This window comes from Galeopterus variegatus, unplaced genomic scaffold, assembly GCF_000696425.1.
Source record: "Galeopterus variegatus unplaced genomic scaffold, G_variegatus-3.0.2 Scaffold639, whole genome shotgun sequence".
In the NCBI taxonomy this organism is placed as follows: Eukaryota; Metazoa; Chordata; class Mammalia; order Dermoptera; family Cynocephalidae; genus Galeopterus; species Galeopterus variegatus.
Genome location: NW_007726750.1, coordinates 132,923 through 150,159, shown reverse-complemented (window position 1 = coordinate 150,159; position 17,237 = coordinate 132,923). Strand labels below are relative to the sequence as shown.

The 17,237-nt window shown below is 45.7% G+C and overlaps 1 protein-coding gene across 4 annotated transcripts in view; it reads right to left on the bottom strand.

The window, feature by feature from the left end:
* Positions 1–10,908: 10,908 nt before the first annotated feature.
* The window catches only part of APLP2 (amyloid beta (A4) precursor-like protein 2), a 35,149-nt gene continuing 28,820 nt past the window's right edge, over positions 10,909–17,237 (bottom strand). For all 4 annotated transcript variants that reach the window (XM_008570873.1, XM_008570874.1, XM_008570875.1 and 1 more), the window contains 4 exons: positions 14,829–14,914; positions 13,873–13,947; positions 13,372–13,527; positions 10,909–12,340 (listed from right to left, as the gene is read on the bottom strand). In XM_008570873.1, the coding sequence (XP_008569095.1) occupies positions 12,239–12,340; positions 13,372–13,527; positions 13,873–13,947; positions 14,829–14,914 (419 nt within the window). In that variant the 3' untranslated portion in view covers positions 10,909–12,238. The remainder of the gene's footprint in view (positions 12,341–13,371; positions 13,528–13,872; positions 13,948–14,828; positions 14,915–17,237) is intronic.

Here is a 17,237-nt window from a genome sequence, read left to right as displayed (position 1 = left end):
GGGGACTCTCGCTCGCGCTCTCGCTCTTCCCGGTCCGCGCAGGTAGTTTCAGGGCGTGGCCTCCCGGCCCGCCCCGCCGGCCCCGCCTCCCGCCGCGCCCTCGAGGGAAGCTCCTCCCCTCTGACAACGGCCGAAGAGGAGGCCGCCAGCCGGAAGCTGAGGGAGAGCGCAGGTGTGGCGGCAGGGAGGAGGCGCGCGGGCAGAGGACGCAGCGACCACCGCCGAGGTTCATCCATCGCCCTTCCTCTCCTAGCAGCGGCCCTTTCCCCTGGAAGACGGCCCTTCCATCGGCCCTTCATGCCGAACGCCGCCGCCCCCCGCTCCCTCGTGCATCCTCAGTCTCCCTCCACTGGAACTTTCTCCTTAGCCGCCTTGCTCCGTGACTGCGTCCCGACTGTGACTCCTCCACCACCAAACCAAAACCAGAACCGCCCCCGGGCCCAGCCTCCCCTCAGGCCCCCGACCTCCCTCTCCCTGCGGCGGGAGGGCGCGCTGGGGCCCGCGCCCAGCTCTCCCCGGGAGGTCACGCAACCAAATGCCCTCTGGTCAGTTCCCGACGTCCTTCACCCGTTTGCAGCATCTGATACCGACTGGTCCCTTCTGCAAATGCCCACCTTCCCTGGCTTCAGGTCCTACTTTCTGGCCCTAAATGTTATGGTTTCCAAAGCTCTCTCCTCAGCCGCCTCCGTTTTTCTCTACACCGTCTCTCTCGGCAACTCATCTCATGTTATGGCTTCAGGTAGGTAAACCTGCCTTCCCAGCATAGACATCACCCAGGAGCGCCAATTCGGAATTAGCAATCAGCTGGGGACCTTTCCGTTCTGTTCTACTGGAGTTACATAGGCAACGAATATTACTGAGCACGTATCACATGCTAAGCACTGTCCTAGGTACTGGGGGACAAGAGTGAACGAAATGAAAATCCCTGCTTTGAAATCCGCAAGCCCCCAACTTCCTTCCCAAATCTGCCTATCTTCCAACGTTTTCTCTAATTCTAGAAGTATCATTCTCCAAGGCTCAAAACCTTGGAATCATCTCTGACTCTCCACCCGCCTTACATCCCATATGCGATTAGTTCCAAATCTGCTCAAGGCTTTCTCTCAAGTAGCCAATATGTATAGCCCTTTCTTTCCATTCAGAAGTCCCCTCAGCACCCTTTGCCTGATGTTGTGTAAGAAGCAAAGGGATCTCCTGCCTCCGGTTTGCCACGTCTGATCTCTCCTGTCCACAGCAATCAAATTAATTGTCCAAAACCACAGGTCCTTTAAAACCTTCATTGTTTCCTGGATGGAATCCAACCTCCTGAGTATGGCTTCCACATTCTGATCCATCCTCCTTTGCAACCATACTTCCTAGCGTTCCCATGTAGACCCCTTCTCTCCAGCCAGAATTTTTGAATTTTGCACTGTTCCTAAAGCTTCTTATCTACTGGGAAGCCCTTCTCTTTCACACTCACTTCTGCATATTGGGTCATAGTCACCAATGGGAGTTACTAGTGCCGTTCACTAACTATGTCTAGCTCTCTGCCTTCTGGCACAGGCTTAGCTTGCACTCCCTCCCTTTTGAAGTTAGGTATGGCCACATGGCTCCCTGTAACCAAGAAAGTATCATATGAGGAGACACACACAACTTTCAGACAGGAGCATTAGGAGGCAATGCACAGTCCCCATGCTCTCATCTGAGATACAGCCTCTGTCAGCCTGTGACCCTGAGTGGCTACACTAAGCAGAGCCCCGGCTGATGTGCACTGGATGTGTAGTGTAGTGTTTTGAATTATGCCCCCCCCAAAACTCCCTGAAGCTTGAATTGTATTCCCCAAGTTTTATGTATTAGAAACTTGGTCCCCACTGTGACTGCTGAGGGTGGGAAGTCCTATTATGGTAATTGAAAAGTGGGGCCTTGAAAAGGTGATTGGATTGTAGGACCATGTCATAGTGAATGGATTAATAGTGGTGGTCAGGGGCGTGGTTCTGAGGGCTTTAAATGGAGAGTCATAAAGAGCTATCTCTCTCTCTCTCCGCCCTCTCCGCTTCCACCATTTCGTAATGTGAGATCCCTGGGTCACTGTCACCTACACCCAGAAGTGTTCCCTAGACTTTGGACGTCCTAGCCACTGAAACTGTTAGCAATAAGTTTTGTTTTCTTTATAAATCACCAAGTTTCAAGTATTTTGTTATAAGCAACAGAAACAGACTAATACATGTGCATGAACATGGAGTAAGTTTGTGGAGTGTTAAGCCACTGAGAGTTGAGGGTTGTTTGTTATTGCAGCAAACCTAGCCCATCCTGACTGATATACTACCTCTGCCCTGAGATTTTCCTACCTCCAAACCAGGAGTAGGTCTATTTGTGCCTCTCTCATGGAATTTATCGCCTTTTTGTTGCATTTCTGTCTGTATCTCACTTACCTTTGAGTCTTCAGAGACTAGCACCATGACTAGAACAATAAACTATGTCATTTTAATAAATGGCAAAATAAATCTGCCACCTTCCATCTATAAAGCATTCCAAAGTTAAATGAAGGCATCAAAAACTAATTTTTCATTTGGATCACTGATGGCACAACACTAGATCTGATGTAGCAAATGAGATGGCACTCCTGGCACTCAGACCTGCTGTTCTGCTGTAAAAGGAGGGACTCTTGTCACCTCCCAGCTTCCTAGACATCATTTTTTATCACGCAGAGCTAAAAAAGTTTCTTGCCCATAGAAAGGGCTTAGTGCTACTGTTTGAATGCAGTACATATGCAATGCATTTACTGCAAATGCAGATCAAGACAAAGAGATGCAGGCTGAGACCTTTCCCCTAGGATCATTGTGTCACGCCTGCTCGTTGAGTGCATCCGACTCCTGTGTTCATCCCTATGACTCCTGTGTGCATCCCTATGACTTCTGTGTGTATTCCTATGCACTCTATGTGCACTTCTGACTCCTATGTGTACTCCTATATGCATCCCTAGGACTCCTGTGTGCATCCCTAGGACTCCTGTGTGCATCCCTAGGACTCCTGTGTGCATCCCTAGGACTCCTGTGTGCATCCCTAGGACTCCTGTGTGCATCCCTAGGACTCCTGTGTGCATCCCTAGGACTCCTGTGTGCATCCCTAGGACTCCTGTGTGCACTTCTATGCACACTATGTGTATTCCTATGTGCATTCCTGAATCCTATGTGCATTCCTGTGATGCCTGCGTGTATTCCCACACACTCTGTGTGCACTCCTATATGTATTCCTATGCTGCCTGCGTGTATTCCCGTGCACTCTGTGTGCACTCCTATGTGTATTCCTGGGACACCTGCATGTATTCCTGTGCACCCTGTGTGCACTCCTATATTTATTCCTGGGACACCTACGTGTATTCCGGGGATACCTGCGTGTATACCTGTGTACTCTGTGCATTCCTATGACAGAAGAAGAAGAGTAACCATATGTTATTACATTAAATCCATTTGGTTTGATCCTCATAAAATTATGATATGTAAGGTTAGAGCTTTGCTTTCTAAACTATAAGTGAAGAAACCCAAGAGCAGACAGCCTAAAGAACATGGCCTGGTTCTCACACTCATAAGAATTAAATGCAACTCAAACCCAGATTTCAGCCTGAGGCCCGTGTCATTTCTCTGCTGTAGGAGTGACTCATGTCTGAATCATCCAAGTTCCACCATCCTACCTTTTTCACCTGCCCCACCACGCCCCCTTCCCATACCTATCACCACACTCACACTCCATAGCAATATCTGTCCCCTTTCCAGTGAGTCGTCCTCTTCCTGACCCCAGGACTCTGCCTGCTGGGAGAGTCACATCTGTATCCCTGGGACCCCCTTAAGGGCCTCTCCAACTAGCTGCCACGTCCTTGGGGCCAGGGCTGCTTACAGGGTGCACCAGGCTAAGAGACACTGGCTGAAGCTGGCGAGAATGTGGGAAACAGTGGGGCCACATCAGGCAGGTCCAGCCCATGTTTTAAATCACCCAGGCTCTGTTACTGTCCGAGATGGTGAGACCAGGGGGCCAACTCCACCGAAGCAGGTTGAGCCAGGCTTGCAGGCAGCTCTCAATCCTTCAAGGAGAAGGAGGAGTCTGCAAACAGCAAGAGGTGTGGGAAAAGCCTAGAACAAACCGAATAAAGCAGAATAAACCAGTTATGGGTTTAAATCTTCCAGGACAACAAAGTTCATATATTCCACACCTAGTACCACTTTTGTGCTGATACAGCCCTAGCAGTGCTCTGTGGAAGGTGTTTGTGGTAAACACATGCTTTCTCCATACCAGTTGTTTAGTATTCTCAAGGTGATTCTGTTTCTTCCGCACAGGCCCCCGACCCTGGCCATGACCTTCCCCACTGCACCACAACCACTTTGCATCCCTCCCAGTGACATCAAAATTCTGCTAAAACTTCACTTCTGTGAAACTTTGCCAGGCATAATTAATCTCTTCTTCCTTAATTCTCCCAGAAGTTGCTGCACACCTCAATTAGGGCTTATGTTGTTGTGTATTTTGATTTTCCTGCTACCCATAAGAGTTCTCAAAATTTTGCAAGAAAGAGAGAGTCAGGATGGTCCGTGACACTGTGTCAGTAAGTGAAGCCCTTGCTCAGGCTGTGTGCTGTGGGGTTCTTCGCTTACATGTTAGGAACAAAAGCATTCTCCTCTCATATCATAATTTTATGAGGATTAAGCCAAAGGGGTTTAACGTGATAACTTCTGACTGTGCTTTTTCCTGTCACACACATAGGGTTCACAGGGTAAGTTGGCATGACATGATGATCCTATAGGGAAAGGTTTTTGGCCTGCATCTCTTTTTTTTAATCTGGATTTGCGGTGAAAACACTGCGTATGTGTTGCATTGACACTGCATATGTGTTGTCATTGCAAATGACAGCACCGAGGGCCTTCTGTGTGCAAGACACTTTTTTAGCTCCGTGAGACAAAAGATGTTGTCTAGGAGCCCTACAGTAGAATAGCAGGTTTGAGGGCCATGAGGGCCATTTTTTTTTTTTTGTCTTTTTTCCGTGTCCGGTAACGGATCGCAACCCTCAGTGTTGCCCCCGTACCAGACCGGTGACCGGCAACGGGATTGCAAGCCTCGGTGTTGCTCCCGCGCCTCGCTCAGCCAGCAAGCGGGAACCGGTCTGTATGTGGGATCCGAACCCTCGGGCGGGAGCGCCGCCGCACTTCCCAAGCGGCGCACTATCCAGTGAGCCACCGGGCCGGCCCGGCCCCCATGAGGGCCATTTTGCTGATGTTACTTCATATCCAACACCTTAGTAAATGGCTTCATGATCCATTTAGTCACCCAGTTCTGGAAGATGTTACTGACATCCTCACTTTTCCCATCCACCCATCCACGAACAAGCACACAAGCAGATCACCCATCTGTCTTCTGTCTTTCCCTACTGCCATCCCTGATTCCAAGCCACCATCATCTCTTCCCCAGACTACACATGGGCCCCCAAAAGCTCCCCTCCTTCCACCATGTTCCCCTCCAATCCATTTCGATCACAGCGAAAGATAAAGCGCACTCTACCACCCCCTCTCAAAACACAAAGCTCCTGAGGGCCAGGATCAGCATCTGTGAGTTTCCCCAGCACACACTTAGTAAGTCTTCCTCATGTTATTAAAAGACTACAGTTTACTTTTGGCCTGTTTTTTGTTTGATTCTGTTTTTCTCAATGTCTTTTAGGTCTCTAAATCTATAGGTTCCTACTTCATCTTTTTTACCCTCTTTTACAATTTCTTTACTGAAGAAGCCAGATCATTTGTTCTGTAGACTTCCCCACAGTCGAGATTTCACTGGCTGTAGTCTCACTGTGTAGTCTGCTCAGTGGGTTCCCTTACCCTCTGTATTGCCTGGAAACTGTTGCATCCTGAGGCTTAATCAGATAAAGGTTTGCTTTTTTTTGGAAGGAAGATGACTTCACAGGGGTGGTGTGTTCTTTTCTATGGCGAGCTCTATGCTCCAGTTCTAAATTCATCAGGAAATGGGAACAGTACTATTTCAAGTTATCATTCATTGTTTATTTAATTATTGGAATACTTCCATAAAGTGAAATTTTTCATCATCTCTTTGGTTACCCAGTGGTAACATTTGTACAGGAAAAGAAGGATAAATGCTTGTGTCTTTGCCTTTATTTAGCCAGTGCAAAATAGTTGATTCTTCAACATCTTCCAAAGGGAACAATTGATATTTGTTTGCTTTTGTATTATTATGGACTCTTGAACTTAAACATATTTGATATGTTTGGGTTCATTGCAGTTTTTATCCTTATTGGTGCTCAAAGTGTCCCCTCTTTGGCCAGTGGGATCCTTTTCAAGCTGGCTCTGAGTCCTTTTGACCAATCCTAGTCACCTTTAATCATGTTTCGCTTGCTGGTATGGTGTTCCAAATTTACCTTGTACTTTTCCTGTCCACACATGCAATCAGCCATTTCTTTAAGACATCCTGTTGTCTTTTAGCAAAAACTGATATTTCAATGCCATGATCTGGACATAAGGGATGTTCATCATTACTTGGTCACTGTTTCTGGGGCTTTTGGCAGACAAAGCTAGGAATTTTGCTGGGGGGTGGGGCGTGGAGACTGCAGGCCAGAATGGGGATTCAAACCCTTGACCTTGGTGTTGCCAACACTGAACTCTAACCAACTAAGCTAAGCTGCACCACCACCACCCTTTTTAAAGGAATTTTTGAAAGAGATAAAATACCCATCATGTTCTTAGTGACACTTCCAATTCTAATTTAAGTCTGCAGAGTATTGACTTAATTTATACTATCTTATGTCTGTATTTCCTTTTTTCCACACTGAGTACCCTTGTTCTCAAGTCACTTTTTTTTTTTTTAGCCCTATCTCCTTTATTAAATGAAAACGACAGGTGAAATTTCCCCATTAGAGTTCAGTGAGTTTGCCCCTAATGGAGTTTTTGACATATAGTAGAATCTTTGCTACATTTTTAATAAGATTGGAAGTGACCAAGAAAACATTTTATATTACACAGATATTCATCTTGTGGTAAAGTATTTAAAGAGTTGTTGAAACTAAAGATGGTACATGGTTTTTTTGTTTTTTTGTTTTTTTTTTTCAGCTGGCCAGTAAGGGGATCTGAACCCTTGACCTTTGTGTTATAACACTGCACTCAAACCAACTGAGCTAAACGGCCAGCCTGTTTTTTGTTTGTTTTGTTTTTTAAAAAAAGATGACCAGTAAGGGGATCTTAACCCTTGACTTGGTGTTGTCAGCACCACGCTCTCCCGAGTGAGCGAACCGGCCATCCCTATATAGGCATCCGAACCCATGGCCTTGGTGTTATCAGCACCACACTCTCCCAAGTGAGCCTCGGGCCGGCCCTCAGCCTGTTTGTTTTTAAACTAAAGACACCTATTCCAATTTCCTGACTTTTTTTAAGAAAACTCAACTATTGAGAAATCTGAAAACAGATATGATAGAATTGAAAATTCAGGATCACGCTATAATAGGTACAACCAAGGCACATAATATATATGGCACATATTAAAAATGTTTTATTGATGGAGGCCACTGCTCTAATGCACTTCCTAATGCAATTCTCACTTTCCAGCTATTTTTTGTGGTGTCTCTTCTGGATTTTTTAAAAAAGAGCTTTATTGAGGTATAAATGATGTACAATAAACTGCACATATTAAAAGTGTCCAACGTGCTAAGTTGACATACATATACACCACAATCAAGAACTCCGTTTCAGCTTTGATAGCTGTTAAATACAGTATTGCAACACACTGACCTTAGAACCAGACTTTCTAATCGCTCTATTTCAAACTGTTAAAACTTAATTTAAAACGTAATAAGATATGGGAGAGCATAACTCCCCCCTCCTTAAATGTGGGCTGCATATAGTGAAGTCCTTCCAAAGGGGACATTATAGGAGGGGTAAGTTCAGAGTAGATAAATCTGACAAACACCATCTCAGCCAGGTGATCAGGTCAACATCAAGTGATAAGCCATTTTGACAGGATGTGCCCTTGATATGTGATGAGGGCACTTCACCTCTGTGGTCTTCCTCCAAGTAACATGTAACCTCAAGGCCCTATCATGAGAAAAATATCAGGTGAATCCTAATAGTGGGACATCCTGCAAAATATCCGACTGTAGTCCTCAAAACTGTCAAGATTGTCAAAACAAGGAAAGTCTGAGACACTGTCACAGTCAAGAGCAGCCTAAAGAGACACAACTAAATATGATGTGGTATCCTGGGACAGAAAAAGGACATTAGGTCAAAACTAAGGAAATCTCAATCAACTATTGAGAGAGAGAATGAATGGAAGCAGTCACTTTGCTCTAAAACTAGCGATATTTTACTGGAAAAATTATTTCACCTTTTTATGCTTTCCAAATTTCTATTTATGATAGTACATGTATATAATTTTTAAATAACTATAATTTAAAACATATAAATAATTTAAAATAACTATATATATATATATATATATGGCACATATTAAAAATGTTTTATTGATGGAGGCCACTCCTCTAATCAGAAAGAGGCATTGACTTCAATATTTTAAGTTTAACCGGATCTAGGTAATCTTGGCCACAGAACTCCAGCAGATTCTTTAAGAAGTCATGCCCCTTTAGTACCAGCTATCAAAAGAAAAAAAAAATTTTTTTTCAAGTCATGTCCCATTTCCCCAGGATTTCAAGAATCTAAGGGAAAAGAAGAAAACTTGTCTCCTGTCCCGTTCTCTGGAGATCTGGGCTGCTTCCCAGTGGGATGCACTAACAGCGTCTGTGACAGTCAAGGCCTGCCAAAAGTGGGTACCCACAGAGGACAGGACAGACACGGTTTGTCCTTATTTCACAGCAGGTAACAAGGCAAAATGCCGGTCTCCTGTTCCATAAGGGGACTTCACTCTTTGTATTGGAACAAAAGGAGCCCGTTGCACATAACCACAGACTTTGGCTCTGCCACTGAATAACAGCATGTGACCTTGTGGCCACCTTTCGACTGTGAAATGAGAGGGAGCCATAAAGTCCCTCCTAGTTCCTTGTATCCATTTTATCCATGTTCATGACTTCTCCTAACATAAGAGAGTATGTTCCTTTGAGAGTGGACCGCTGGGCCTCTCCAGATCTTTGGGACTCATTACGCCCTAATCTGTGTCTTCTGAAATAAGAGGATCAGTTGTCACAGCAACTGAAACCAGAGCAGATCATCTGGACACCTGGGACTGGCTCAGACCTCAGCTGCTGGGCTCTGATTTGCAACGAGAGCAGACAGGCAGGTAGGACCTTCGAACCTAAGTCAGGTGCCAGACGTCAGCACCTGAGGCCGAAGGCAAGGTGGGCAGGGCCACATTCCTCAGAGGTTGGAGCTGAGTCACTGAGGCAGAAACCAGGTGATGAATAAGTTTCTCTTAGTAGCAGATGAGGGGGCTTTGCCACCCCAGGAGCAGAGGGAAGCAGCCGAGGGTGAGGCTGACCGGGAAGTCCCTGCTTTATAGACATTTCCTGGGTATTTCCTCACAAAATTAAAAAACTTAATCTCTACATGGCCACCATATCTACATAGCTATACCTACAGTACAGGGGGTATTTGATTGATGAATCCATACCCCGTTGCATGCAAGGGACATCCGTCCAGGGTGAGGGATAAGCAAACCTCCCTGACAGGAACTCCCACATTCTAATCTAACCTCATGTCTCTGTACAGACCCCATTTGGGTAATAAATGTGGAAATGGAAACCACTGCAATTTCATCAGTCCCAAACTTCTCCTAGGCCCATCATCACCAGGCATGTCAGTAGTGGATAAAAGTCCTGAGCTGACCAGTTGGATGGGTGCTGGTTGCCAGGCACAAACTTCTGGGGAAACTCCCAGGCCCACCGTCTTCCAGGACTCTGGTGGAGCTGGGTGGCACCCCTGTTCCACCCCTTACCACTCAGTGAGAAAGGAATACCCACGCTACATGTACCTCACGAGGTTTAGACACCCAGCGAGGCCCTGTGTGTACAGCAGCGAGCACATGCAGGCACTGAAATAAAGGAAGCTGGTCTGTTAGGTCTGGAATCATATAAGCAGCACTAGATCCATCCTTTCCAGCTGATGTTGCAGAGGGTCAGGTGACAACTCTTCAGAGCATTCAGGCAGAAACTGGCTTCAAAAAATAAAGATCCTCCCTCTTCATGACTTCCCTGGCTGGCAACAACTTGAGCAGCCAACGCAGGAGGCAGAGGCTGACAGAGAAGTGGTGATCATGAGGAGGAATCAGCCTGTTCCCCTGGCTCAAGCCCAGGCACATCCTGGCGAGGGGCTCACACAATGCTCAGTCCTTTCCCAGTATCCCCAGGAAGAGCCATGTACGCCTGTACTCAGGTGTATGCAATATTACCTTGATAACTACTCTGCTGATTTAAAACTGATATTACACTAAACTAGGGTGGGGACTTTGAGGAGCTGAGCCCTTGAATTTACTCTCACACATACAGCTGAGCATTAAAAGACTTAGACGGCTAGTGAAGACCCCCTTAGGCACAGGGCCCTCCAAGTAGCTGTCAGGTCAACAAACACCCCCTTCAATGAGAAGACACAGCCGCCTAGTGGCAGGTTAAGAAACTCAGAAATGGAGGCTGCACACATTTCTATGGAAATTCAACCACAAGCCCTACTCATTGTTTCTAGGATCATTAAGAAGAAAAGTGTCATGTTAATAAATATTGGTACCTTAAATTTTGCTGGGCAAAAACTCTGGGCAGACTTTCCCTCTTATTTTATTCTTTAAATGAAAAAAGGAATTTGAGCTCAAGAGCCTAGACTTGCTTGAGTTGACTTATTTCAGCCTCTGTGGTACAGCTCAGTGATCCTTCATGCAGGGGATGCCCAGCCCGTCCCCAAAGGCAGGAGGCGTAAAACCATCACCAAAGATGAATAAAACAAGGAGTCTTGGTGGAAGTTACAGTATTTATTGATGTGTTTAAACTCTGTACATTCTCCACAGATCACACCAAGGAATTTGTAGGTGAAGTTTAACCTGTGCATAGTGGGAAGAGACACAGATAGGGTCAAAGGGGAGGAGAGAAGGAAAAAAAGTTACAGGAAAATAGAAAAAAAATATTCCACAGGTTACCAGAACCTTCAGATTAAAAAAAAAAAAAAAAGAAAAAGAAAAGGCTGTAAGCATCAACATTAACTATACAAGCATTACAAAGACTAATGTGAAGGAAACAAACATCTTCAAAGCTTTCCACAGTGTCTACAGATTCAGGTTCATGTACTATCTGGAATATTCTTTTACATAAAAATGAACCTCCCATGTTCTCTCCTGGGTCATCAGCCGCCTCCTTTGTGGTCTTTGAGTGAATACCAAAGAGGCTGGTGACAGGAGAGGGGGCAGAAGTTAAGGTACAAAGGAGAGAACCGAGGGTCAGTGCCTTTGGAGAGAAATGTTCGAAGAGGGAGACCGCACATCTGGACATACTTGGAAGGGGCAGTGAATATAAAAAGCTAGTCAGTAAACGACGGACGGTGGAAGAACGTCATGTATAAACTACAGGCTAATTTTTGCGGAAGAGCTGGATTTGGAAGGAAAGCAGCAGTGGACACCCCAGTCTGTACACACCAGGCTCGCTAAAAGACGCTGGAACCAAACTGCCTTTAACCTCCTTAGTGATAGGCTTGTAGAGAAAACACCAAGGTACCTAACTGTGGGAACACCAGACTTCCAGGACTCTGATCCTTTAAAACCATCTTGAAAGGGTACCATGATGTGCTTCAATGGTCAATTACAGTTCCCTATTCCACTAAATTTCTCAGCAACTTTCTGAGAGCTCATTTACAAAGGGAATACTGCTTTCTTTTCTTTAATAAAAACCAGGATAGTGAGTAAGCCTAAGGAGTTGATTTATACAGTGTAACTGAACAGCTTGCACGTACAGTCTATCATTGAAAACCAACATTTCCCATTTATATAGAGCGCATGTGTGAGACGATACATAGAAATGGGATTTCTGATTAATTTTAAAAAAACTACATCAGTCAAATATCTGCAATAGATCATTTTTCATTTAAGGTTTATATATCATATATTGTTATATTAACATTTTTCACCCATTTAAAAGAATGGAAATTGCAATTCTACAGTAGTACTTTCTAGACGTAACGATCCAGGAGGTCGGGATATAAGATGAAACCCTTCAGAGGCAACCCAAAACACTGGACCCCTCTGGTCCATCTGCACCACCCCACTCTAGCCAAGGGTGCCACACGCTTTCTGTCACTTAAATCTGCATCTGCTCCAAGTATTTGTAGGTTGGGTTTTCATAACCATGGTTCTGCATCTTGTTCAGGTGACGCTCTTCTGGGGTGAGCATTGGGTCAACCTGGAAGAACAAAGACGGAGGGTCACTGGGGTGTTTTCAGAAAAGACCTGCACAGGGTATGTGCTGCACAGTACACAAAGCAGCCCAGCAGCCTGCTTCCACTGTGCAGACCAAACAAGAGTAGTGGGAAGCGCACAGCAGGGGGAGGAGGAAGGAAAGAAGGGGGTTTAGGAGGTGATGCTTCTGGATCTAGAGTCCTGAAAGCTGAGTTAATGGGAGAAAACAACTGGATTTCCCAGCACCACAGTGACAAGCAAGTCACTGTTGTGCTACTTCCTATTTGGAAGAGCTGAGGCAAGCCACTTAACTAAATTCGGCTACAGAATGGGGAGTGAGACTAGGTGGCCAGTCTCCAGCAGGAGATAAGACCAAATTACTGAGACCCGCATCTGAACTAATTTTCCAGAGCACATTATATTGCTGTTGTATTTACATTCTAGAATCAAGAGACTCTGGACATAAACCCACCGTCCACTAAAAATGAGTGGCAAGAAGTTCCAACTACAACCAACAGAAACAGGCTGCTTTGGCTCTGAGTTTCCTGTTGCTTCCTCCCTGCCACTAAAAAACAGGACAGAGGTTAGCTTAGTTGGTTACAGCTCAGTGTTGTAACACCAAGGTCAGGAGTTTGGATCTCCACACTGGCCACCTGCCCCCGCCCCCCAAAAAAGAAAACTTGCAGCAGTCCTTTAATCTTAAGTACGTAACATAACGGAAAAAGGAAATACTGAGGAAATAATCTGAGAAAATATTTTTCACCCATGAATGTTCTTATGATTTTCTGACATTCATAGTCAAAGCCCAAACCAGTGCTCAAAGTCAGCAATAGTCCCTTGTAGCAGGATCAACATAATTCAGCTGTGGCAGACTTCCAAAACGTGGCCTAATATCCAGTGAGTAATTTAATTGATGATGGCCATATGTCTGGCACTGAAGAAGCGAAGACGTTTGAATCCATAAAGTTCCTGCCCCCGCCCCCGGGCAGCAGAGCCACCCTCAGCAGCATGAGCCCTGGCAGAAGGGCGCCTCACCTCCACAACCCCGTGGCTGATGGTGCCGTACTGTCTCTTCCTCAGCATCACCAGGCTGATGACGATGACCGTGGCAATGGCCACTGCAATGACCAGCAGGCCAATAAGGGCACTGCTGCTCAGACTGAAGTCTTCCCGCAGTGGTCCCATGGATTCCTAAAATAACAAGGCAGACGTGGAGCGAAGTCCTGGTGACCACCTGGCAACTATGAGACAAGTAACTCAGCGAGGGTCATGCCCCCTTAATGTTGGCTCTAAAAACCCAAGGGAGCACCTCGCAGGGTAGCCATCCAGATGGGGAGAGCATCCGCTTCTCACTCTCCACGTAAATTTTAATTTTAGCTTTCTTCCCCAAAAGTATGAGAAAATGAGGAGGAGAGGACCTTATTCACTCAAGACACCAGGCACCTCTCCCAACTTCTACCTGAACTGGGAAGGCTGGAAGGAAAAACCGCTAAGACTGACACGAAAGCTGCACTAGTCCTGGAGCTAAACACATACCGGCTCTTCCTCAAGGCCGCCAACTCTCTCCGCATTGAAAATCATTTCCTTAACATCCAGAGTCTCGTCAATGACCTGAAAGGGGAAATTTCGTATAAGTATCACTGCTTCTTTTCTGCTCCATTTACTATTTGTTTTTTTGTTTTTTTTTTCCTTTTTGTCTTTTTTACTGACCGGTAACGGGATCGCAACCCTTGGTGTTGCGCCCGCACCGCGCTCAGCCAGTGAGCGGGAACTGGTCTCCACATGGGATCCAAACCCTCGGCGGGAGCGCCGCTGCGCTCCCAAGCGGCACACTCTCCAGTGTGCCACCGGGCCAGCCCTCCATTTACTATTTGGTGGTGGGAAGACACACCTGTTGGACACCCATGAACCAATCAGTTCTGTCACATTCAGCCAAATCCACTCCCCAAACCTCTAAATGGGGACAACCGCGGATACAAAATGACTGTGTAGCAGAGCTGGTCCCAGGAGGGCAGCCCCTGCAGTTTCCTTTAAGTAATGGTCGTGGAGACGTATTTTAGGACTGAATACCAAGGAACCACATTTAAATATCAAACCCAGTCAAGGATAATCCAGAAATAAGTGACAGAAAATGCTACAAGAATAAAGGGGGGTATAAACCTAAGGCAGTATAAGAACCAAACCTAACTCTATTCCATTTTCAAGTTATTAAATCTCTACTCACTTAAAAACAGCCTCTACTCTGTTATTCTAATCTCCAGTTGTAAATTCTATAGCAAGAGATGAGCAACTGCTCAAGAAGAGTCCTTTAACCTTCTCATGCCCAGATGCTAACCAATACAGTCAATCTATGGGGGCAGTGGGTGCCCCCAATCTTCTACCAGGCAGAAAACGAATACACGGATATGGCTCCTGGCAGCATCCAACCCCCTGCCCCTTGCTCTCATGATTCTCAGAAGGAAAACGTGCTGGGCAGAAAAGAACAGGCTTACCATGTTTTCATCCACTTTATTCTTACTGTTAATCACTTTTTCTTCAGCACCGATCAGTCCCCCGTCCTGCTCTCCCACTCCAGATCCTGTGTGGACAGAGATCATAGCTGAGTCTCCAAGGACGGCCGATGGGTGCCAATCCCACAGCAGCATCAGACTCCCTCTTGAGGGCTGGGGAGCCCCTCCCTGCTACTCAGTATGCTGCTGTGTTCCCATGTTTGAGGATGCGCTGTGTTCTATAAAGATGAATGATACAGGCGTTTTCAGAGGACCGATGGGTATAATGAGGGAGGAGAGAGTGCTTACTTGTCTCCAACTTGGAAAAATGGAATGTATGCCTTTGGAGAGTGTTTAGGGTCAGACATATAGAAGCTGAGTCCAAGGGCGTTCCAGCACAGAGAACACGCAACACCCTTACACTCGTATGTGATGTCACTGACCACCTGCTGTCCCCGCCTGCCCCTTCAGCACCAGCAAACCCCACATGCACGAAAGACCGTCACACAGTTGTGATTTGCACATCTGTCTCGAGTATGATTATTTACCCCACAGGCAATTCCTTCTGCCTCAAAAACCCTCCCCAGCCTACACCCTCCTATTGGCCAGGTTACAGCACTTTAAATCACAGTCTGTGATTATCAATTTCCTTCTGTGTTTCCCACTAAGCTGTATTCCTCTCAGTGCCTAAATCATAGATGGTTATGTCCTAAATGGTTACTGAGGAATGAAGAAGGAAGTGTTCCATCAAGTGGAAGCCATCTCTCTCTAGACAGAGCAAGAAAAGCAACTCTCTTCTTGCCAAGGTCAGACATTGCCAGAGCCAATGTCACTCATGTGTGGCACTCCAAGTGACAATACCAAATACACAGTGTGACCAGACCCAGCACAGACCCAGGGAAGAAAAGAGTGAGGAGAAAGAAATCTGACATTGCCAGAGCCAATGTCACTCATGTGTGGCACTCCAAGTGACAATACCAAATACACAGCGTGACCAGACCCAGCACAGACCCAGGGAAGAAAAGAGTGAGGAGAAAGAAATCTTCTTTTATTTTTAGCTCCAAAGAATGTGATCTCTAGCTATCACAAAGCTTTCTCATTAATAGTAACACATATAATTTTACACAAGCATCTATGACTTGAACCTTTTATAAAGAGATCAACCTGATGGCATACTCAGCATTTTAAGGTAACTGCCTCCAAGTGTGTAAGTTGCCAACATGGATATCCGCAAAGCACTCTGATCCTGAGCTTGTCAAAGGCAGAAAATGACACCAGGCCAGCCACAGCAAAGCTTTCCAGCTCCCAACTAGACTCCTTATCATGGAGCAGTTAGTAACATCTACTGCAGCTGCCAAACTTACAGGATAGCTCTTGCATAACCCATTGCAGTGCACCCAAAAATAATGCAATTTTTTCCTAAAGCTTTCACTTTAGGAAAGAACAGCATGACTTGATTGTCTTTAACTCAGGGTTGCCTTTGTAGTCTCAAAGTGCCAACGGAACAGAAATACTGCACCCTAACTATTTGAGAAAGAGGAATCTTGTTGCCTCAGCAAGGACGCTTATGATCAAGACCAATAAATTTTAATCCTGAGCTCCTTCCATCTCTCTCTCCTCCTCAGAATTTTAAAGGTCATAGAGCAGGATCCTACTGGAAAAATACTGTGGCACTGAGCCAACTAATTTAAAGTCCTACTACCGGTCCAGACTGTTCTATTACTCTCTTGGTGGTATAACCTACATGTGTCTTAAACACTGACCAAAATCACTTTGGTTTTATAAAATGCATAAACAAGTAACTTCAAGAGACCAAAAGTTAATGTTTAAATTGTCCCAACTCATAACAGCTTAAGTATGAGGTGAGAGCCAGTTAAACTTCTAGAAAATTCATCTTTATCTACAGACGTCTAAGATTTTTATTGAGAGCAATGTTAGCACAGTGATCTCTAAGAACAGATATATCCAAGTAGAACCAAATAAAGCATTTACACGTAAGTAATTTTCAGATTTAAATCACACTTTTATGTTCTGAAAACAAGCTGTGATATAAACCACAACACCAAATTCTTAGCCAGAGACCACCACTTGGTCCATCCATGATCAGTCTGCCAAAGCCAAGGGCAGACTCCTCAAACGCATTAGAACATGGAATGTTTAGGGCCGGCCCGGTGGCGCACTGGATAAGTGCGCCGCTTGGGAAGCGCGGCGGCGCTCCCGCCCGAGGGTTCGGATCCCACATGCAGACCGGTTCCCGCTCACTGGCTGAGCGAGGCGCGGGAGCAACGCCGAGGGTTGCAATCCCGATGCCGGTCCCCGGTCCGGTACGGGGGCAACACTGAGGGTTGCGATCCGTTGCCGGACAGGAAAAAGACAAAAAAAAAAAAAAAAACATGAAAAAAAAAAAAAAAG